The 23,483-nt window shown below is 40.5% G+C and overlaps 1 protein-coding gene across 1 annotated transcript in view; it reads right to left on the bottom strand.

Moving 5' to 3' along the window:
• Nucleotides 1-23,483, bottom strand: part of CRYBG3 (crystallin beta-gamma domain containing 3) — a 124,785-nt gene that overhangs the window by 100,940 nt on the left and 362 nt on the right. Inside the window, exon 2 of the mRNA XM_068983619.1 lies at nucleotides 5,470-5,536. Coding sequence (XP_068839720.1) covers nucleotides 5,470-5,536 — 67 coding nt within the window. The remainder of the gene's footprint in view (nucleotides 1-5,469; nucleotides 5,537-23,483) is intronic.

Here is a 23,483-nt window from a genome sequence, read left to right as displayed (position 1 = left end):
GACCAGGAGATTGATGATGCTGACTCCCAATTACCTCACCACCAACCAATCAAAGAATGGCTATGAGCTGATCACACCCTCCTCTTTGAACCATTACTATAAATATCATTACCTCCTCTTATGCCAACAAAATTTTGAAGGCATTAGTCTGCTATGGCTCCCTTTGCCAGGTGAAGCAATAAAGCTATTCTTTTCTATTTCACTCCCCCACAAAAAAGAATCAGTGAAGGAAACTCAAGGGAATGGCCAGAGGCAGGAACAGAAACTATAATGTACAAGGTCAGAAGAGCCAATATAAAAACATACAACTTCTAGAAAGAAGACAACTTGGAAAATCAAGTGTGTCAACTTATACACAGTGAGAACTGAGAAGTTACTGATGGGATGGGAAGTAAGAGGTCAGGTTTCATGGAATTACTCTCCTTTAACAACTATGAAAAAGAAATGCAAAAAAGCAGAATGGTTATCTGAGGAGGCCTTACAAATAGCTGAGAAAAGAAACGAAGCGAAAGGCAAAGGAGAAAAGGAAAGACATACCCATTTGAATGCAGAGTTCCAAAGAACAGCAAGGAAAGATAAGAAAGCCTTCCTCAGTGATCAGTGCAAAGAAATAGAGGAAAACAATAGAATGGGAAGATCTCTTCAAGAAAATTAGAGATACCAAGGGAACATTTCATGCAAAGATGGGCTCAATAAAGGACAAAAATGGAAGCATAAGATATTAAGAAGAGGTGGCAAGAATACACAGAACTGTACAAAAAAGATCTTCATGACCCAGATAACCACAATGGTGTGATCAATCACCGAGAGCCAGACATTCCAGAATGGGAAGTCAAGAGCGCCTTAGGAAGCATCACTACGAACAATGCTAGTGGAGGTGATGGAATTCTAGCTGAGCTATTTCAAATCCTGAAAGATGATGCTGTGATGATACTGCACTCAATATGCCAGCAAATTTGAAAAACTCAGCAGTGGCCACAGGACTGGAAAAGATCAGTTTTCATTCCAATCCCAAAGAAAGGCAATGCCAAAGAATGTTCAAACTACCGCACAATTGCATTCATCTCACATGCTAGTAAAGTAATGCTCAGAATTCTCCAAGCCAGGCTTCAGCAATACGTGAACTGTGAACTTCCAGATGTTTAAGCTGGATTTAGAAAAGGTAGAGGAACCAGAGATCAAATTGCCAACATCCACTGGATCATCAAAAAAGTAAGACAATTCCAGAAAATCATTTACTTCTGCTTTATTGACTACGCCAAACCCCTTGACTGTGTGAATCACAACAAACTCTGAAAAATTCTTCAAGAGATGGGAAAACTAGACCACCTGACTTGCCTCCTGATAAATCTGTATGCAGATCAAGAACCAACAGTTAGAACTGGACATGGAACAACAGACTGGTTCCAAATCAGGAAATGAGTACGTCAAGGCTGTACATTGTCACCCTGCTTATTTAACTTACATACAGAGTACATCATACGAAATGCCAGGCTGGATGAAGCACAAGCTGGAATCAAGACTTCTGGGAGAAATATCAATAACCTCAGATATGCAGATGACACCACCCTTCTGGCAGAAGGTGAAGAAGAACTAAAGAGCCTCTTGATAAAAGTGAAAGACGAGAGTGAAAAAGTTGGCTTTAAACTCAGCATTCAGAAAACTAAGATCATGGTATCTGGTCCCATCACTTTTGGCAAATAGATGAGGAAACAATGGAAACAGTGACAGACTTTATTTTGGGGGGCTCCAAAATCACGGCAGATGGTGACTGCAGCCATGAAATTAAAAGACACTTGTTCCTTGGAAGAAAAGCTATCATCAACCTAGACAGCATATTACAATGCAGAGATATTACTTTGCCAACAAAGGTCTATCTAGTCAAAGCTATGGTTTTTCCAGTAGTTACATATGGATGTGAGAGTTGGACGATAAAGAAAGCTGAGTGCCAAAGAACTGATGCTTTTGGACTGTGGTGTGAAGACTCTTGCGAGTCCCTTGGATTGTGAGGAGATCCAGTCAGTCCATCCGAAAGGAAATCAGTCCTGTATTTTCTTTGGAAGCACTGATGCTGAAGCTGAAACTCCAATATTTGGCCATCTGATGTGAAGAACTGACTCATTGGAAAAGACCCTGATGCTGGGCAAGATTGAAGGTGGGAGGAGAAGGAGACATCAGAGGATGAGACGGTTGGATGGCATCACTGACTCGATGGAAATGAGTTCGAGTAAGCTCTGAGAGTTGGTGTCGGACAGGGAAGCCTGGCATGCTGCAGTCCCTGGGGTCGCAAAGAGTCAGACACGACTGAGCGACTGACTTGAATACCTATGACACGTATGTCAGGCACAATACTAGTTTTCCCATGTCTAAGCAAACCAGGAAGGGGGACCAGAGTCAGATGAGAAAGCATTAAAAATTAAACACTGATTATGACAGCCTTCCATGAGGAATCTTTGGTAAAGGGTAGCAATAAAATGAAATGATAGACTAAAAGGAAACCAGACCAATGAAAGAAAAAAAGTTACTTTACATATTAAGAGTGAAATAGAAGAATCCAGTGAAGATGGAGAAATGAACACAGTGCAAAGCAAAGGTCCAGCAGAAGGCAGGAAATTAGAGACCAGTACCACCCGTGGGGGCTTTTAGGGGGTGAGCCTTGGAAAGTGGGAAGGGATGAACAGTTCTCTGAAGTAGGCAGAAGGGAGCAGGGTGTTACAACATGCCTGCCCTCTCTTTAAAACAATAGATATGAACGCAGCAAGAGTCTAAGGCTACAAGACAAGAATACACATTTCCTAAAGAAAAACTGAATAGAGTACAGACTAAATATCTGGAAGTTTTACCAGCTAGATATAAAAACTGATTAATACAGAAGAAATATATATTTCAGTGGAATGGTAGATGCACATGTGAGAAATAGATTTCAATGTTAGCAAAACAGTAAAATTTGCATAGCATATATATTTTAAGAACCAAGAATCTAATTATGTCCAAAAATAATACAAAGCTTCTATAGTCTCCAGTTGTTTAAAAAAATACAAATTTTTTTTGTAGCTTAAATTTATAACAAAACAATCTTCAACACCTTGATTTGGTATCTCAAGGTCAAATACAAAAAGAAATGTATAAAAATATTTATTGTACATAAATCTGTTACATTTTACACTGGAGAGGAAAAATGGTGCACATTTTTCCTTATCATGGAAGGCATTATCATAAAATTCAGGTTATGAAGATGGAAGTGTGGCAAGAAATGTCACATTACAATGGAGCACTATGTTTTAGAAAACCATTCATTAGAAAGAAAACAAATGAATGTTTTATGCTGCTTGCCAAGTGAGAAAACTTTAAATGAGACTATTTAAAATAACAGGATTATAAATATCGTTGCTAACTTTTTTGGCTCCCAAAGTGTGGGCTTAACTATTGATATTATCAAAATATGTACTTTTTTTCTTTTCTTTAAATGAAGCAACAGAGATTCACCATATAACACAGGGAATTATACCCAATATCATGTAATAACTTACAGTGGAATATAATCTGCAAAATACATACTTTTGATGCCTGGCAATAGTAGGTCCCACCACAAGTGGGTCTGTGCAGCAAAGATGAGCAAGCCTACCAGTAGTGTCCAGAAAGTATAGCAAACAAACAAGCTTACATGGCCCAAAATGCTTCCACTACATCAGTGAGAGGCTAACCAGACTGCCCATGTATTGATATAAGTAATCCTATAGGCCTCAAACCATAAGAGAAGAACTTTCATGACTATAAGCCCTATTTGCTTGGGGGCTCAAATCCCAAACTGAAAGTATTCTGAACATTCATACGAATATATTAAAAATGGATAGAGAAGATGGTAACCATGGAGGCCCAGCCACTATACTGCCCATCATATACACTTACTGAGGCCAGAACAATTTCTGGAGTAAATCTCTGCAGATAGAAAGCAGTTCTACTGGAAACTAAAGTCTCAGGGCCAAGTTTCAAGACCAACATTTTTTTCAGTGAGATTAACAGCTGAAGTGATACCTATCAGTTCCAGGTTGAGAAGGCAAACAAGTAGCGACCAGAAGAGAAAAGAGCAGGGAAAGCATGAAGGTTTGCTGAAGCTCAAAGGTGGGCTCAGAGGCAATGAAGGACTAAGATAGGGAATAACAGCAACTGGCTGATAAAGAAACCTCTCAGTTGGAGATTTCAGAAGTAAAACACATGATTCCTGTGAGACAAGAGCAAAGCTGCACATAAAATGAGAAGTAAAAATCTTGAAACTGGGCAACTCAGGACATGTAAAAACTGAACAAGACAGAGAAAGCTACAGAGTCCATGCAGTGGTAAACCAGTGAGCTGACTAACGACCAGCTGCCAAAGAACAGGCAGGAAGTGCTATAAAACCCGGGGGCAGGAGTTAGTAGCCAAACTCACTAAGGAAGAAGAAAGGAAAGGGAAGCAAGGTGATTCTGATTTTTGTCTTTCAATAAAGTTTAAAAATAAAAAATAAAAATCAGATTCTGATTTTTTTCTTTCAAAAATATTTATATTGTTAACTATGGTGGACAAGGCAGGAATAAAAATTGAAAACAGCTTTACCTTTACCATATTTAAGGCCTCTGGACCTCATGTAATGTTTAAGAGTAATGAAGGATTATCAGTAACGATGGATTCAGTTGACTTTCTGATCCTTCCACTGACCAGGCTAATGTACCCAGGAATCCCTGACAAGCTTTCTCCTTGACTGACTGTCCCAAGTCATTTAAAAAGAAAGTAACTGGGCCCAGACTCCATGAATGTGGAACAGTTATCAGAACTTGACCCTAGCCTCACACTCCCAACCAACACAAACATCCAATTTCTAGAAAATCACTTTTGATGAAAAAGAAGTATTATAAGGTTTAGCAGTTTGCAGAGATTTTTAACCACACTTATCAATAACCATCTGCGTAGAAGTGTAGCATATATGATTTCATGGTTGTTCTGTAGATGCAGAGAAAGCCAGTTTACTTATGAGCTAAACAAACATATCACATACTAATGACATGTACAAATAGGTCATTAACTTCTGTGCTCTCAGAAGCACTCTTAATTGTCAGGAGCATTTGAGTAAACACAACATAAATTGAAGAACTTCCTGGGGAAAGGGAGAGTGGAGGTTAGATGACCCAATTTACAGATTAGAAAACCAAGGCACAGAGAAGTTAAATGTCTCAGTGGAAGGCTTCACAGCTGGTTAGTGGCTCGGCTGAGGTAAGAGCAGCGCTGTCTCAAGCCTTTCTTCAATGATCTACCCGCAACCCCACTGCAAGATGCAAATATCCAGCCAAACTGTGCTAGAGTTTCCAATAAGGAATAAGACTTTATGCTCTTTTTGAAATGTGAAATGAGATGACAGAATCAGAAGGAAGAGTGAGAAGAAATTAAGAAAAAATTATTTGCTTGATATAAAATAATATTAATTTAAAACTATACCTTTATTGCTTCAGATGAAAGTATATTTTCCTTTTTCTGACTTGTGCTCATGGGCTCATTTTCAACACTGGAAAAAAAAACATTTTTTTTTTTAAATTAAAAGAGAATTACTAAAATCATACAGTTTCTGTGTTTAATGCAAAAACTGAAAGGTCCTTTTTAATCGGTAATGCCCCAAAGATTCACATACAAAGTGTTACACTAAGAAGCTATTGATTTGAGCGTCTATACTTGAAACACACATTCAAAAATGCTCATCAGGCTCCAGACATTTTGGTGAGTCCATTCTGCTTTATGACCAGCATCACACCAACGACGCACCTGAACAACGGAGCAAGAGTGTACAACTCTCATAATCTTGGAAAGTGTTGGCACTCTTTTTTGACTCTATTTATATTAAGTTTCTCCACAGCTCAGTCTTTTTTAACCCTATGCTAAGAGTTATTTGAAATATATTTCTACTCAGCAAATTTTTATAAACATACAGGGTCATCTAGAGATTTCTTGGAATACTTAAAAGAGATTCAAAAAAAAAAAAAGAGAGAGAGATGTAGGTTTATCTGATCGAATGTTCTTGGGCTTCCCTGATGGCTCAGACAGTAAAGAATCTGCCTGCAATGTGGGAGACCTGGGTTCTATCCCTGGGTTGGGAAGATCCCTTGGAAGAGGGCAAGGCAACCCACTCCAGTATTCTTGCCTGGAGAATCCTCATGGACAAATGAGCCTGGCAGCTGTATAATCCATGGAGTCGAAAAGAGTCAGACACAACTGAACAACTAAGTACACACAAGTGTGTCCCAGATGGTGCCTTAAAAATCTGATTTTTCAGATAGTCACTTTTAACTGTCTTGTCTGGAATACCTTGTCTTATAAGATGTCATAATAACCTATTTTGCCTATTAGGTACATATACATTTTAGATCTAAATAATTAACTCTTTACGTTGACATGTTATTTTGTTTTCATACTTTCATAATCTGAGACAAATTGAGTAGCTTCACTCTAAAGATTATTGTGGCACTCTACCATGAACTGGGAATCATGCATGGCCTTGGGGATTTAAGAACAAGTAGGTCAGGATCTTCGCAGAACAAGGTCTAGTAGGGGAGACTGATAAACAAACTAATAATACAGTCTGGTACAAGTTAGAACTGCTGAATGAATGAAGTGCCATGGAGCACAGAGGAGGCAAGAGGCAGAGACTCTGCCCACTCAGTCAAGTGCCCATGCAGGAGGTTCAAAGGCAGGGGTTGATAATGATATGGTATTTGAGGGGTAGCTTAGTCAATAAAGAATATGCCTGCAATGCAGGAGATCTGGGTTCGATTCCTGGATTGGGACGATCCTCTGGAGAAGGAAATGGCAACCCACTCCAGTATTCTCGCCTGGAGAATCCCATGGACAGAGGAGCTTGTCAGACTACAGTTCATGGGATCGCAAGAGTTAGACAGGACTTAGCGACTAAACCACCACCACCACCATGTTCTGTTTGTTTGTTTTAAGGTAAGACTGAAGCACAGGATCTTGTGACAGGCAGCGATAATCCTGCTAGAGATGAGAATGAGAACAGAGGTTAGTGGATGCCAGACCAAGAAGAACCTGTCTGACCCATCACAGAATGTGACCTTTGTTCTGCTAGCACTGGGAAGCCTTCAGGCAGCAGAATGACTGGGTGGGGAAAAACACATGGATGGAATCGTGGTGACTGCCAGGAGAGGGAATGGAAAGAGGGGTTCCACAGCTCCCACTAGGATACTAAGCAAGGACACCATTTGTGCTACTTGAGATTTTCTATCCATACAATCCAGTACAATTGAGCAGACTATCCATCCAGGCAACAAATGACAATGATTTAAAAAAAAAAAAAAAGAAGGAAAAAACAGATGATGAACACCTGGAAAATACAATGGATTCAAATTTCATTCAGTCTCAGACTCTATGCAGGAATACAAGGACAGAAAAGATACAGCCATGCTCAAATGCCAGTAAGAAAAATTAAGCATGTAAATAAACACATAAGCTATGTGTTTAAAATATGAAAGCTCCATAGGGAAAAATAGGGACAGAGTAGAAAAAATATGTACAAGTCAGAACTGTGACCTATATACATGGACATGTCTATAAAATAATGTCTCAAATGGTTAACATTTTAAATGTGAGTGGGTTATTTTTGTTTTTTCCTGTTTTACTAGGCTTATCTTTTGCCACAAGATTATTTATAATTGTTTTTTTTTTTAATTAAATGTCAATACGTCTATTTAAGCTCAAATCAAAGAAAAGAGACTGGCAAAATACACATAAAAAGAGCATGATATAAACATTTGGGGTATAACCATGAATACTACTGACCTTGGTGATTTGATTAGTGTATTTTCTAACTACAGTCTATTTTGAATCTAGTTAATTTCTAAATATAATCTATCTAAATATACAATAGACAGTTTAGTATCCTAGTTCAAGATTTCTGAAAGGATACTTATTTAGAGTGTTCACAGCGTATTCTGTAAGCTTGGAGAATGAAATGGCAACTCACTTTAGTATTCATGCCTGGAGAATTCCGTGGACAGAGGAGCCCGGCAAGCTTCAGCCCATGGGGTCACAGAGAGTCGGACATGACTGAACGACTAACACTATAAGCTTACTGCCTTACTGAAATTGTATATGAAAACAGTAAAAAGTGTCTTTCCCAGTACAAAAGCTCTGCAGAAAATGCAGCTCAGGGTCCATGGAATTTAAGGCAGAAGTTAGGATTTTCAAGTAGCTATAATTATTTCCACACTGTAAACACACACAAAATGCCAAAAAAAAAAAAAAAAAATTTTAAGTCAGAACATAAGTATTCTACATTGCGCAAACAACTGAAGAATTTAAAGCTGAAGTCACCAAGAACAGTTAATACTTGACACTTTGTAAAACTTTTTGAGAGTTATATCCTAAGGTTTACCTTTCAAGAATGGTATGGCTAAATCGAAATTTTAAAATGTGTCAAGTTTTAAAACAACATTTTAAAATTCTGGATTAAGTGAAAAATCACTGCTTCAGTTAAAGCTTTCCCCACGTCCTTCCTGGATGTCTGGAGTCCCTTCTCCATTCGTCTCTGTCTCTGACATCCTCTGGATGGCTTTGGTTCAATCCATTCTTCTTAGATACAGTGATCATTAATCTGACCATGATACTCTCCTGCTCAAAAACTCCTTCAGTGATTCTCCATCAGCTGATGAATGAAATGAAGAGTCCTTAGTGTAACTATAGAAAGTTCTTCATGACCTGGTTGCAGACACACCTGTCACCTAGAACCCATTCTCAGAACACACCAAATTCACATTCCAGCAAACTACTTTCTCCTCCTGGCTTCAACACCCTTCCCACCCTGTCCAACTCCTAATCCTTCCCAATTGATTTCTATGTTAACCTGTAATTTGTATGCCCCCACTACACAGAGTGATACCCCTCAAACATTCCTGCTAGTAATTACCATAATGGCTGGTTGGTTGTCCATTTGTCTAACTAGATTTGAACTCATATAACCCAGGGACTGTATAATTCATGGCTGTATCCCAAAGCCTAGCATCGCGCTTGGCACTGTGAAGGCATTCAAGTATTGTTTCTCAGATGGACTGTAAAAATAACTGCTATCGAACATTCTGGTTGTGTGTGCTTAATCAGAAAACACTGTGCCATTAAGAACAATATAATAATACACAGTAGTCCTTTTTCCTTAATGACACACTAGTACGTAAGTCTCTTGAAAGAATATACCATCCACTCTCATCCAGCAACAACTTTCTCAAAAGATATAAAAAAGAGAAGTTGGGCTGGGAGAAGATTACTCAATAGGAACAAGGGTATTTTCAACTGACTTACAAACAAAACACACAAAAATTAGGACAGGATTCATAAAGATACTCGAAACACTGGATATTTAGATATCAGCCTAGATTTTAAAAAAAGAAAAAGAAAGAAAAGGAAAAGAAGAAGAAATATCAACAGAAAAGTCTCAAAAGACTTGGAAATGGTTCTCTCAGACTCAAAAATAAAATACAAGAGAAAGAAAAACTTTTCAAATTCAGATGATCTCAAACCTTAAGAAAGACAAGCCTTTCCTATTGTTCTCTCACAATTTAATCCCCGTTGGGACCTGGGAGTATTTCAATAGCAGTATTTTTAGAAAGCACATATTCTGCTCAAGGCAGGGAGTTGAGGGGGCAGGCATCATGATCACACTTGGGTACAAATAAGATTACCTTGAATTTTAACATCCTCATCTAACTTAGCTAACACAACTCGAGAAATTAAATCTAGATAAGCATCAAGGTCAAAGTGACACAGAAGCTCCTCATTTTTGATGCAGCCTTATGCAGCCTTATTTAGACCATTGCTGAAAACCAGGAATCCAATATACAGCCATTAAGAATCCACTTACTTTATGCCAGACATAAAATAAAACAAACCTCCTGGGCCATAAAAAAAAAAAGGAGGCATATTTACATTCTAAAGCTCAAATAATTTACAGAGTCCCTATCCTGTCACTTAAAATATCTTACACTATTACTTTTAATCAAATTCTAACAAGATTCCCCAACTCACAGAAAGTAAGGAGGAGAAAACTAGGTCCAAGAACTCAGTCACCAGACACATCCTTGCACTTTTTAGGTGCCAGACGCTGTTCTCGGTACACACTAGGAAACGAGCAGTGAACACGCCAGACAACACCCTGGCCCTCCTTCCCTGAGAATCCCTCTCTAGAGGCACCGTAATCACCTGCACAGTTGTTTATTAAACAGATGTGGGGGCCTGGCAGTCAAGGATTCCAGCTGGAGTGGGGCCCAGGAATCCACATTTTCCACAACCGGCCCCCCCTTCCCTGGGCTGTTCAGATGCAGGCCATCCTCTGATCACGTTCTTGATAAACAACAGTGTGAGAGCCTCTTTACTGAACTGAAACCAGCAACCGAGAGTTGCACAGAGAAGAGAATGATCTGGTTGGAGGGATATCCATTATTTCAATGTGTTACATGGTGATAATTAAAGGATAGGTATCAATTTTTTCAAAAGCTCACTCCTGTGAAATAGCACCCATTTTGCAACACTGATGTTCAGCAGAGATGGTCCCAGTGAAGAGCTGTTGCCTGAATGGGCATGCAGGGTATGCGAAGTCCAGAGGGACGGGAAAAAAGTCCCCTCTTTGAGTGTTTACCACGGACTGAAACCTAAGGGATGCTGCCTGCCCTCTTCCAGAGTCAGTCCCTCAAGCGCTAAGAATGCCAATTCCTAGACGGTCACTGGATTGTCATGCAGGAGCGGATGTGGCTGGAGGCAGGGTGAGGAAGACAAAGTTCTTCACTCCTCCCCCTGCTGCAACAAGGCAGCTGAGTACCACCTCTTACTCTGCTGTTTCTCTCACACACTGTTATGGTGGCTGCATCAGAAAAATCTGGAAATATTGAAGAACTGAATACAGCTTCCATAACTGCCTTCCAAAGGCCAACCCACTTTTCAGCGGATTCCCGAGTCTGTGATTTCTTGCTATTTCCAGAAGGGCAATCTCTGGTACTGGTAACATCATGGCCATAATCCTGAGCATTCTCAAACTCAAGGTGACTTCATAGAAGGTGGTGCCTTGTTTGGGGCTTCCCCAGTGGCTCCGCCGGTAAAGAATCCTCCTGCAGTGCAGGAGACACAGGTTTGATCCCTGGGTAAGGACGATTCCCCTGGAGAAGGAACCGGCAATCCGCTTCAACATTCTTGCCTGGGAAATCCCAATGACAGAGAAGCCTGGTGGGCTATAGTCCATGTGCCTGCACAGAGTTGGACACGACGCAGCGATGGAACACACATGCCTGGTTTGGGCATGGCCTTATTTCTAAGCAGGACCCCCAACCCACTACCCGCAGGAACTTGCCACCATTCCTAGGGGCCTGTGCTGAGGACTTCTCTGCCTCCTCTCTTTCCCACTCTAGGTCTTCACTTTCATCCTAGAAGGGGTGGTCTACAGTACCAGCAATATAGCTGAGGACCAGGAATGAGAATACAGGTTAATCTGTTTCTCTCTTCCCTCACTAACATAAAACCCTGATAGTTCTGGAAGCCTGGTCCACACCACTTCAGTAAAGCCTTGGAGGACTAAATGAAAAAGACTATGGAACAAGGAGGGGATCTCTTCCCAACCCATTCCCTTTCTTGCTGTTACCAGAAGTGAAAAGCTCTGCAAAAACTTGAAATGGACAGAGGTCTGTTTCAGGGATGGCATCTTATGGACAAAAGGCTCTTCAGTCAAAATGCCCCTTTCTGGATCTTCCTTTTTCAAACACGTACATTGAAAGGGTCAGACCAGCCCTCTGCCAGATCTAAAATCACATATGACCCTCCAATAAGCAGAGAGAAAGAGGAAAAGGCAGATGAATCTTGAGGCTTTTGTGGTAAAGAAAGAGAAAGACAGTGATCAAGAAGCCAATTCAGTTAAAATATTAGGGTGTGACAACAAGTAGACAGAGCTTCTACTGTCCCTGACTTCAAAGTGATTGAGGCCACCAGGGGTCTGTCCTCTATTCCCTTGGATTTCTCCCTCTCACTGCCACTCAAGCGCTGAAATATAGGTTGAACTTTACCCCAATACCCTCCAAAGGGCCTGCTCACGCCATGGGGCACCTACACTACCTTGGGGATCTTTTCTTAGAAACACATCTTCACCAGACAAGCTCTAGAGTTCTCTTTGCTCACTCTTGTACTGAAGGTACTGTGTGGTTGTGGTTAGTCGCTCAGTCGTGTCCGACTCTTTGTGACCCCACAGATTATAGCCTATTAGGCTCCTTTGTCCATGCGGATTCTCCAGGCAAGAATACTGGAGTGGGTTGCCATGCCATCCTCCAGGGGATTTTTCCAACCTTGGAACTAAACCCAGATCTCCCGCACTGCAGGCAGATTCTTCACTGTCTGAGCCACCAGGGAAGCCCAACTGAAGGTACAGTATATTACAGATTAAACTGACTTTTATCTACTGGCCTGGAGCCCCACCCAGCATCTCCAACCCTGCTTCTGTGTGGATAAAAACAGAGTTCCACACTGACAATTTCCAAACAACCATCTGGAAAACTGTCCATTCATAAACAGTGACTGCCAGCAGTAGAGTAGTACTTGTATTTTTTTTAATGACCATTAGCAGAATATAAAACAGGTGGTTATGGCTATTTCTGGGTTTCAAATTAAAAGGTAAGTAAAAGCTGCACTTTTAAGACAGTCAAATAGCATGCATTTTAGCTCAAACATCTGGTCTCTTGATGTTAGACCTCTTTGGAGAGAAACCAGGAGCAGGGAGGAGAGTAATAGGTATGATCATGAAGCTCTATGGCTTTGCAGTCTTAGAGCTTCTGACAGTTCTTTCCCCATAATGTCAACCCTCTCCTATAATTTTTCTATCTACCTGGAAGCTGGTTTACTTTTGTTCCTATCATATGCTCCCAAAATGAGACTCATAATTACAGTTTAATCAGAGGCTACAAAGTGAGACTCTCAGGCGGTTTGACATGACCTGAGGTGTCCATCTACACGTGACATTAGCAACTGCTGTATTCTCCCAAAGTCCTCTTCCTCAAACCCCTCAGATTCTAAACATTTGTGACCAACCTCACAAGGATCAATACCCTCATCTTTTGCTGTGACATGAACTCAAAGCAGTACTCTAGCTGCCGTCTAGAATGGGACACTCATTTGTGTACCACGTGACACACCACCTGAGAGAGGAGCTCTGGAGACCCCAGAACAGGTGAGCCTGGACCTTCCCAGTGGCTGACCAAGATTGACCTCACCTCCAACTCAAACCCTTTCTCCTCTGTCAAGTCTTCTGAAACCAACAAGCTAATAAACTATTTAAGAGGATACAAATATATATGCACATACAAACCCATGCTCAAGAGATAGTTTTCTTAAAAAGTAATCTTATCATCTCAACTCCTGACCAAGGCTGACCTCATCTGGCCCCGGCTCCTTTCCATTCTGTTGTTTCTGCCTATTCTGACACCTGTGCCAACAGGAGCCTGCCCCAGGATCTTGACACAGGCTTTTCCCTCTGCCTGGAAAGTCCTTTGCTCTGATTTTCTCATTTCCTGATCCCTGGGTTAAGAAAATTTCCTGGAGAAGGAAATAGCAACCCACTCCAGTATTCTTGCCTGGGAAATCCCATGGACAGAAGAGCCTGCTGGGCTACAGTCCATGGGGTCACATAAAGTTGGACATCACTGAACGATAAACATTCATTCACATTAATTCAAGTATCACGTAGGTCTTGGGTCAGGTGTCCCCCAGCAGACAGGCCTCACGAGCATCCTCTCTATATCTTACTCCACACTCACTACTTCTGTCATGTCCTCTTCCCTCATCTGACTTTATTTTACTGCAAAGCACATCATATATAAATCTATATAACTTTCCCATCAGAATACAGACCCTCTGTAAACAGAGACACATTAAGATAGTCACACTAGATTCTGAAAAGTGATGACCCATCTAAGATCTTTCAAAAGATTAAAATTAAATTATTTTGATTATTTCTAAGAGTATATGTACTATTGTATAAAATGATAAGGCACCAATGTTAAGTGGGGGAAAAATCAAGTTTCAAAATCCTGAAGAAGACTTTTACTTTTTCTAAAAATATGTATACATGTAGACACGCATATCAGAAGTGATCTAGCAGAATAGCAGTTGTCTCTGGGTGGATAGGATTATGTATGACTTGTGTTTTTTTCTTCTTTTTGATTTTTCTTTAATTTCATACCTGTTTTAGAAGAGCATATATTACTATTCAAAGGCAAGCAAAACAAACAAAAAAAATCCCAAAATATTGTAGTTGATTCTAAAAAGCAAATAAGAACAAGTCAGTGAAAAAATGCAAGCAATGAACCTAGAGAAGACAAACAGCTAAATCTAATAGTACAAATAGTACATAATAGCAATTTCTTTGTATCATAATAAATGTAACATTGCCAAATAAGATCTTATCTGCCTATCTATAATAGAACAATGGAAAAATTAAATTGATTACCACACACATTTTCAGCTTTGATTTATATAGCACAATGCCACCTGTCCAGCCAGGGTATGCTCTTTAGTACTTTGACAGCAAAGATAATAAAAGGCTAAGAGTTTACATCTCATGCTACCTGTTCCCAGTTATCAAAATATAAAATTCAAAGAATTTCATTCCTTGTTATAAGCACAGCAGTTACAGAAAAAAAATTATGACCTGCAAAGGTAATATCCATATTTTGTATAAATTTTAATATAAAGAGTAAAGCAGAAATTTCTAACATATCTTGTTGCTATCACATAAACTTAGTACTCATGAGAGCATTCAAATACCATTTTCATGTCATTTCTATCATTTGTGTTATTTATCATAAAGGACATATAAGATGTGCTCCTTCAAAAGTATGTTGTGCTATTCTAAACAGCTGTATTTTATATACATGGAAAAGTTGACTTTTGATTTAATCCCCAAATTATAACACTTATTTTGGCTGAATGAATAAAGAGAAGTGGAAAGAGATATAAAATAGCTCAATCCTCATCTACCATCACCAGAAACCAATACAGATTGTCTAAAGTTTACAAATAAAGAATAGCAAATAGACACATGTAGGAGATTAAAACAGTTTCCTCTAGGAGTGGGCCCACCCCTGTCAAATACTCCACAGCCCGTGAGACATGCTGGTACTTATTGTAAGAAGGGAACAAAGATTTGTGCTATGTCTGCCTTCCCCACGAAACTGCAGGAGTGTTTTGAACCAATGCCATGCTGCACTGGATTCCCAGAGGTTAGCACAGCGCCTGGCATGAGTGGTACCAAAGGGATTCTTGTTAAAAACATTGGTGAGCTTTTCAAATCAAATGATGAAAACGTTAGGAACACACAGAGGAAATACCCAAAGCATTTTCATATGTGATCTTTCCAGTAAAACAGAAGTCTTCCTATCCTATACTGCATACGCCTGTTACCCTCCAGAGTTTTGGCTGGCATTCTAAAGCTGGAAGAGATCTTAGCTATGAGGGCTATCTCCTTTCCTTTATAATCAAAGACTGAGAGAATATTTCAGCTCAGAGTCACATGAGTACTCAAAGTGGATGATTTAGGTGATCTCACAAAAATGAGTTGGTATTTTTGAGGCTCTGTTAACTCTACCCAGTTTCATGTTGCAGATTAAAAATACATATACCTCCCTCATACCTGCAGAAAGTATCTAAATATCCAATTATTCTGCATTATAAATATTCCATTTATTTGTAGCCTCGATCATAACTTTTCTCACTTGAACAAGTGAATGGCGTTCATTCTTCCTTTGGAGAATTTGTGCCAACTCACTCACTCACTTCAGTCGCTCAGTCGTGTCCGACTCCCTGCGACCCCATGAATCGCAGCAGCCAGGCCTCCCTGTCCATCACCATCTCCCGGAGTTCAATCAGACTCATGTCCATCGAGTCCGTGATGCCATCCAGGCATCCCATCCTCGGTCGTCCCCTTCTCCTACTGCCCCCAATCCCTCCGAGCATCACAATCTTTTCCAATGAGTCAACTCTTTGCATGAGGTGGCCAAAGTACTGGAGTTTCAGCTTCAGCATTATTCCTTCCAAAGAAATCCCAGGGTTGATCTCCTTCAGAATGGACTGGGTGGATCTCCTTGCAGTCCAAGGGACTCTCAAGAGTCTTCTCCAACACCACAGTTCAAAAGCATCAATTCTTCGGTGCTCAGCCTTCTTCACAGTCCAACTCTCATATCCATACATGACCACTGGAAAAACCATGGCCTTGACTAGACGGACCTCAGTCGGCAAAGTTTTTTTTTTGTTTGTGCCAACAAAGGATCATAAATCCTCTTTTATACAAAGATATTCACTAGGTCATAACCAGTTTTCTGAGATAGGTAATTCACATAATTTTTTAAGTATAAAAAGGTCTAAAATGAATAAGTCTCCCTCCTATTCCTCATTCCTTCACCCAGTCTCTCATCCTTCCCAAACAGTTAACACAACACTAGTAACAGACTTTTTTCATACTCCCCCATTTTCAAATGCAAATGGGAGCATACTATACACATTGGTTTGTATCTTGCCTTAAAAAGATTTTTAAATGTATTTTTCTTATCAGTATACAAAAAGCTTTATCATTCTTTTTGACAGCCACATAATAGTCCACTACATGGATACATGCTAAGTCACTTTAGTCATGTCCGACTCTGTGCGACCCCATAGGCATCAGCCCACCAGGATCCTCCGTCCCTGGGATTCTCCAGGCAAGAACACTGGAGTGGGTTGCCATTGCCTTCTCCAATGCAGGAAAGTGAAAAGTGAAAGTGAAGTCGCTCAGTCGTGTCCGACTCTTCGAGACCCCATGAACTGCAGCCTACCAGGCTTCTCCATCCATGGGATTTTCCAGGCAAGAGTACTGGAGTGGGGTGCCATTGCCTTCTCCGACATGGATACATGGTGATCTACCAATTAGTCCACTATTGGTAAGACTTCATTTTAATCTTCATCTCTTGCTAATTAAAACAACACTGCAATGACTAAATTTGCAGTGCCAACTTTTGGCTTGTTTTGCAAGCTGTATATATCCAGTGGAATTTCTAAAAGGGAACTGTTAAATCAGGGTATGTGAACGTATGATGTTGATAGAGCGCATCAAAGTTCCCTCCAAAATGGTGTCTCAATTTATACTTCTGCTAGGAGGGTACCAGAGTTCCTGCCTACCTACACTGAACTCAGGTTTTGATTATCAGACAGGTGGAATATGGTACCTTGCTATAGGCTTCATCTGAATCTTTTTAGGAGACTAACCCTTTTTATGTGTTTAAATATAAATTTATAAAGTATATATAATTTCCTCTCTCAACTGCCAGGAGTATCCATTCTTTACTGTACTGAGCACTGACCCAGACCATCTGGGCAGACACCCAGCTGCAGGCCATGGTCTTATTTGCAGTCAAAACATTTTCTAAGGCCTGCCTTCTGTTTGGGTCTTCTTTCCAAGTGGAGCAGAAGAAGCAGTCACAGAATGCTGTAGGTTTTGAATTCAGGAAGGAGGATGACTCCTCACTCTACCACAAGATCTGTGAGACTTTTGATTAGCTACTGGACCTCTCCAAGCCTTAAATTATGTGTCTGTAAAATGGAGTAAAGATTCCTGTCTCATAAGGTTGCTCTGAGTATTAAGTGATTGTATGTGTTGAAAGCCCCAAGCACAGGGCTTGAATCTTACTAGAGCCTCAATTAAGGGTGGTTTAGTTTTGTCATCACTAACCTGTCAGGCACAAAGGGACACTTGGCTAAGCAAACTTTAGTTGTTTCACTGCTTTGGCATATTTCCAGTTAAATACCCTCAGGGGTTAAACATTGAGGGATAACCCTGCTGGAGCTGTACCAGTACTTGGCCTTCATGACTGCCACACAATGAATTATTTCTAGTCACAAAACCAGTTTCTCTGTCAACGTCCAACCATTCTGTATAAGGATGTCCACTCACTTGGAATGCCGATTTTTTTGCAAGAATGTGCTTTTCTGCCTCCATCTAAGACTTGCTGGGTCAAGGAGCAGCAGGAGGGACCGAGGGAAATCACGTCCACTCACCCTGCTGGTACAGCTCCTACCCCATCTCCCCAGGAGTCTGCCTCGGCAAAGGATGCTCATCAAACTATGTTCAGAGAGAAGAGAGTGAGAAGATACTTTGAAAGCCTGTTGAAAGTCCTCATACAATGTGTGACACTCATGAAACAGTGAGTGTGTTTTGAACCACACAAGCCACACACACCAAATGCACGTTTGGCTTATCATGAGTTCATCTGGAAAACAGACATGTGCAGGTTTATCTCCTCCACTAATTTAAGAACTATTTGAGGGCAGTTTTGGTCTTTTATTCATCTTTGTATCCCACGCCTTAGCAATATACTCAACACATAGCAGTCAAATTTCTGGAATGGACAGACTCAAGATAAACATGACTTCTTGAACTTTTATTTAATGCTAATCCTCTCTCTTCAGTAGACAGTCTGGATTACCTTCCTGAGTTTGAATGTACGTCAATCTGTTTTCTAGTTATCATAGCTGCACTGGCATTTTTGGTATATCTGCACACGAGTGTACTTCATCAGAACTCTGGTAATACTTTGAGGGAAAATTGTTTTCTTCTTCACTATTATCCTTTTTTACATATTCTCCACTGAGATGAAATGTTTGCTTCAAAAAAGTTAGAAGTTGTGATTAAATTTATTGCAGGTCAATTTGAGGTACACTTGCAACTCAACACACATTTAGAGTGTACAATCAAGTTAGTTTACAAGGAAATGTCCGCAGCAAGGAACAGAATCCTCAAGTTAGACATCTGGTAGACACCCTGTTAAACCCAAAAGATAGATTCTCACTTGAAAAAAAGTATAGTTTCAATACCCTAAAACAGTCTATATTTCTACTCACTGCCAAAAGTAGGTTCTGTGTTTTCCATTAACCTGGAAGCTCAAGATTCTCACAAAATACACACAGCTGAGGACTTCTGGAATTTTCCAGTCATCTTTATTGCTGCAGGCATGAGCCTCAGATGTTGCCCTTCAACACCACATAGGCATCTTATTCCACCAAACTATTACTGATTATTTTATACAGTGTTTTCAAATCACTATTTGAAATGTAATCACCATGAAAATTCAGAGCACAAAGCTCTTTTTTGTTACATAAATGATGCTGTGGTCAACATTTAACTTAAGAGCTTGTATCAGAGGCACTATTAACATTTGATGAAACTATCTCCTACACTTCAGCTCACTAGTATCGTGGCTCCACCCATTTATCAACCACATTTAGCCATGGTGAAAAGCAAATATTCTCTGAATTTTAAATTAAGAGCCAAACGCTCTCTAGAGAACTTTATGGTACCCACCCCCTATCATGTCTCAAAAATGCCCACTTTAAGGGCAGGAGTGTATTATCTCTAGTCAAAGCCACTAATAAATGTTTTAATGATCCACCAACAGAGATTCACTCCCTCACCTGAGCTAGGTGCAGAGGACAAGATAAACGAGACACAGCCCCTGTTCCTTGGGTCTAGTGATCCTGTCTTACGTTCTATCAATGGCACTACATTGGGACACTCAAAGGAACAGTCAAAAAGAGTATATGTGAAATAGGCCACACTGTTACCCATTCTGGAACAAAGGAAGGAAAGGTCCAACTGAATTACATATTCAGATGTATTTTGAAGGAGCACAGTTCAGAAAGTTGGTGGGCAAGATGGTGTGGAAAAAGAATCAGAGTTTCTGAGTCAGAGAGACCCAATCTCAAATCTCACCCCTGAAACTTATCCCAGTTATGATTTGGGATAAACTGTTCTCCCCTGGGAATGCTCTCCCTCCCACCCACCTTGGGGGAGGTGTTCTGGGTTTTCCCAGTGAATGCAGGATGCTCCTGGCAATTAGTGGGCAGGGCCACAGATGCTAAATGACCTGCAAAGGACAGGAGAGTCCAGTTCAGCAAAGAATTGTTCCTTCCAAGATGCTGACAGTGTCCACCTCTGGGAATTCTCTTATCCTCAGTTTCCTCAGTTGTCAGAATAGTGATAAGCATACCAACATTCCAGGCTGAGGGTGACGTTTAAAAAGACGATACAAGTAAAAGTACCCAGCCCAAAGGAGTGCACAGGCGGCTTTTGATAAATGCTGTTCTTGCCTCACTATCATGTGTGATACAGCAAAGAAACAAAATTGAGAGATTATTTTCTCAAAGCAAGGAAAATTAGAAGGCAGGTATCCACTGAATTTCACAGTTTAGCAGTATCTGTTGAACGGGGCTTCACAAAAATTCTCTAAATTGAGACCAAACGCTCTTTATGACCCAGTGCTAAATCTAATTTTCTTAACGCCTCTTTCAGTCTGCCCGCACTGATGTATACAGCCCTCAAGAGATCATAATCCCAGGCCTTTGCTCAGCCTAGAAGACCCATCCCTTATTTCCATCTTCCTGGCTAAGTTCTCTACCTGTGGAAAACACCACCAGTGCCCTGAAGGCCCAGATAAAACCACCTCCCCCATGAAGCCCTCCTGGCTCTCCCCTATCACTTTTTCTGAGCCCATTCATTGCACACTCATAAACCGGGCTAAACATTACAGCTGTGAATTGAATTCAACTGCAGTTTTCATTTCTATATAATTAAAAACAAATTAATATAAGCACTTTCTGGATGTGGTCAACCACTGAAGATAAAGAGTATTAACAAGCAATGCAACTGCCAACACCGGAATTCACATATGTAACAGTGTTGATGCAAACAGACTTTTAACTGCTGCAGGTTAATGAGAGCAGCAGCGAACACAGTATATAAATGACATGTTCACAGCAAGTGATGTCCAAATATCTTACAGCACACCGTAAAAGCAAAAGTTTTCCTGTGATTCAAGTGGGGAAATATTGGAAAACCTGAATCATGGCATGGTACACAGTGGTACAGTCATGGCAACTCCTCAAAAACTTTTTTTTTTTCTAGTTGGTACCATATGCATTTTGTGAGTAGTCAGAAAACAGCTGTCAGGATAACGCTGTGGTTACGTCTGTGTTTAATTTTCAATTCTGTTCTTAAGGAATTGTTAAGGAATTCTGTTCTTAAGGAATTTATGTCCCATTTGTATTTGTACCTACACAAGTTACACCACGAAACTCATGTAAGTCAACACTGGGAGTACAAAAAACGAGACTGTACAACTCAAGTTTGAGAGAATGCACTTCAAGTACAAGAAAAAGTCAGGATGCAGACATTAATCCTTAATAAATGTTAAGTGGCTTCTGAGTTGCAGGTACTGCACAAACTTGTTCTTTAACTGAAAAGTAGCTATGTGACTCCAGGCATGTTTCTTTAGCTGTTTTTTATAGTAAAACTAGAATACTGATCATACAGGTCTGTCCAACCTCAGGTGTAGTATTTTTTTAAAGTATTCTGTTAATTGTAATGTGCCAGACACACCATGGCAACCCACTCCAGTATTCCTGCCTGGGAAATCCCATGGACAGAGGAGCCTGCCAGGCTATATGGGGTTGTAAGGAGTTGGACACGACTTGACAACTAAACAAGACACATCATAGGTACTAGGATGGCTGTTTTCAAGTGGTCTCAGCTTCTCCCAATTCCTTGAAACAGCCCTTTTCTCAGTCATCTTTACATTCCTATCACACCCAGTCCCATGTCTGAACAGACACCCCTGCATCTAAAATCACCAGTACAAAAGGTAAACCAGGCTCCCACTAAAACCAGGAGTTTTTACTGCCTCTAAAAGAAACAGCCAAAATACTTTTACATTTTGAAATAAGATCACAGTGACAAATCACAATTCTGTTTCCAATCTTGTTAACACCAGGGTGTTGTGTTACTAGGACATTCAGTACTACTAAGCGTTTCCATTTGTTTCATTAAACTTTCAATAAAGGCTTTGTGTTTATGTCCTTGAAAAGAAAAGATTTAAGCTCACTTAAAAGGTAAAACACCCACACAAAAGATTATCCGCTGTCCCCTTAACATCTGGCAAGTTCTAAAATGAAGGACAAAATTAGCATTCATATAAGCACAATTAAAATTATGATTGTCAAAAAGCAGCAGTCTGTGCCTCTCCGGAGATAAGGAGAATGGAGAAGTGGTAAGCAAACAAGAGACAAGTTGCGGGAGTGGCTAGCACCAGAAAGAAAAAGAGATTAGATTTGAGAAGTGGCTAAAAAGCCAAAATAGGGCAGGGAGGTGGGCAAGCTTTCAGGATAATTCTGATAGGAACCTGAAATTGGCCTGCCTGTTCCCTTCTAATCCTGACTCAAAGCTAGTTCCGAGTCTACTTCGGGTTTTTCTTAAATACTGCTTCCATATTATCATCCAAGATTGTCAGTGCTGTTACAGTGACGGCAGGCACCAAGGGCTGTCTGCCTACACCAGCATTCTGACATTCTGGTTGAGCCCTGTCAGACTTCAAAACTATTTTTAACTAATATGTAAGTCTGAATTTTAAATTCTCTCTTAACAGGGCAATAATCGCTGAAGCCTCACTGAAGAAGTCTTCCAGTTCTAATAGGAACCTTCTTGGAAAGATGTGGCAGTTTTGTTAAGAGGGTTATAAAGCAAATGCTTCACAAGCAAGGAAACTGAGGAACAATAAACGCCCAGGATCCAATCACAAGACAGGAATGAATACTGATGGAAGCAGCTCAATCAGTTACAGTTCTGCTTCCTATCCATTTTTCTTTGAAGCTCTCCAGGAAGCCTTTAACGACTGAAGTAAACACAGCTTTCAGGAGAGCGTCCTTCCAATCACGAGTGATCTTCTGGTGCAATGTGGGGGAAGAGGCAGCAGTAAGCCTCTCTAGCCAGCAAAAGTTTTAAACAGCGAGTTGTATATCACTTAACCCCTCTTCCTCCCTCAGGACAGATGAAAAGACTTCGGAACAGGTATTTTTATTAGCCATGAATTTTTCAAAAAGCTCGATTTTACAGCAGCAGGTGGAGGAAGGAGAAAAAACTGCAAAAAAAAAAAAAAAAGGGGGGGGGCACGTTTTTATTATCACAGAAACCAAGACAGCTCGAGTCCAGGTTTCTGGAATCCGTCTGGGATCTTGAGGCAGATGTTTTTTCCAAGGAGATTTGGGAAAGAAGAGTGGCATCATTTAAATGTCAAGCAATGGTAAATAAGCCTAGCAACGGTTTGATATTTTGATGGCGTCTTGGGAACTCAACATTATCATTCTTTAAAAAAAAAAATTTACTTTGAGAAACTACGATTAAGACGGCAAATTCCCAGCCGAGCGGGTAGCGCTCCAAAGCGTTACCTTTCCTATCGGAGTGGTTTTCGGATCGCGCCCTCCTCGCCCTGGCGGACGGCTGGGCTCACTACTCTTTCGCATTACCGCCGGCAGGACGCCGGGGGACTCGCTTCTGCCGGAGAACTTAGAGCAGACGCGTGTGGGACGGGAACCGAACCCAGTCCGGGAACGGGAGATGGGGGGCT

Source organism: Capricornis sumatraensis, chromosome 1 (assembly GCF_032405125.1).
Source record: "Capricornis sumatraensis isolate serow.1 chromosome 1, serow.2, whole genome shotgun sequence".
NCBI classification, from domain to species: domain Eukaryota; kingdom Metazoa; phylum Chordata; class Mammalia; order Artiodactyla; family Bovidae; genus Capricornis; species Capricornis sumatraensis.
This window is presented reverse-complemented; position numbering and strand designations above follow the sequence as displayed.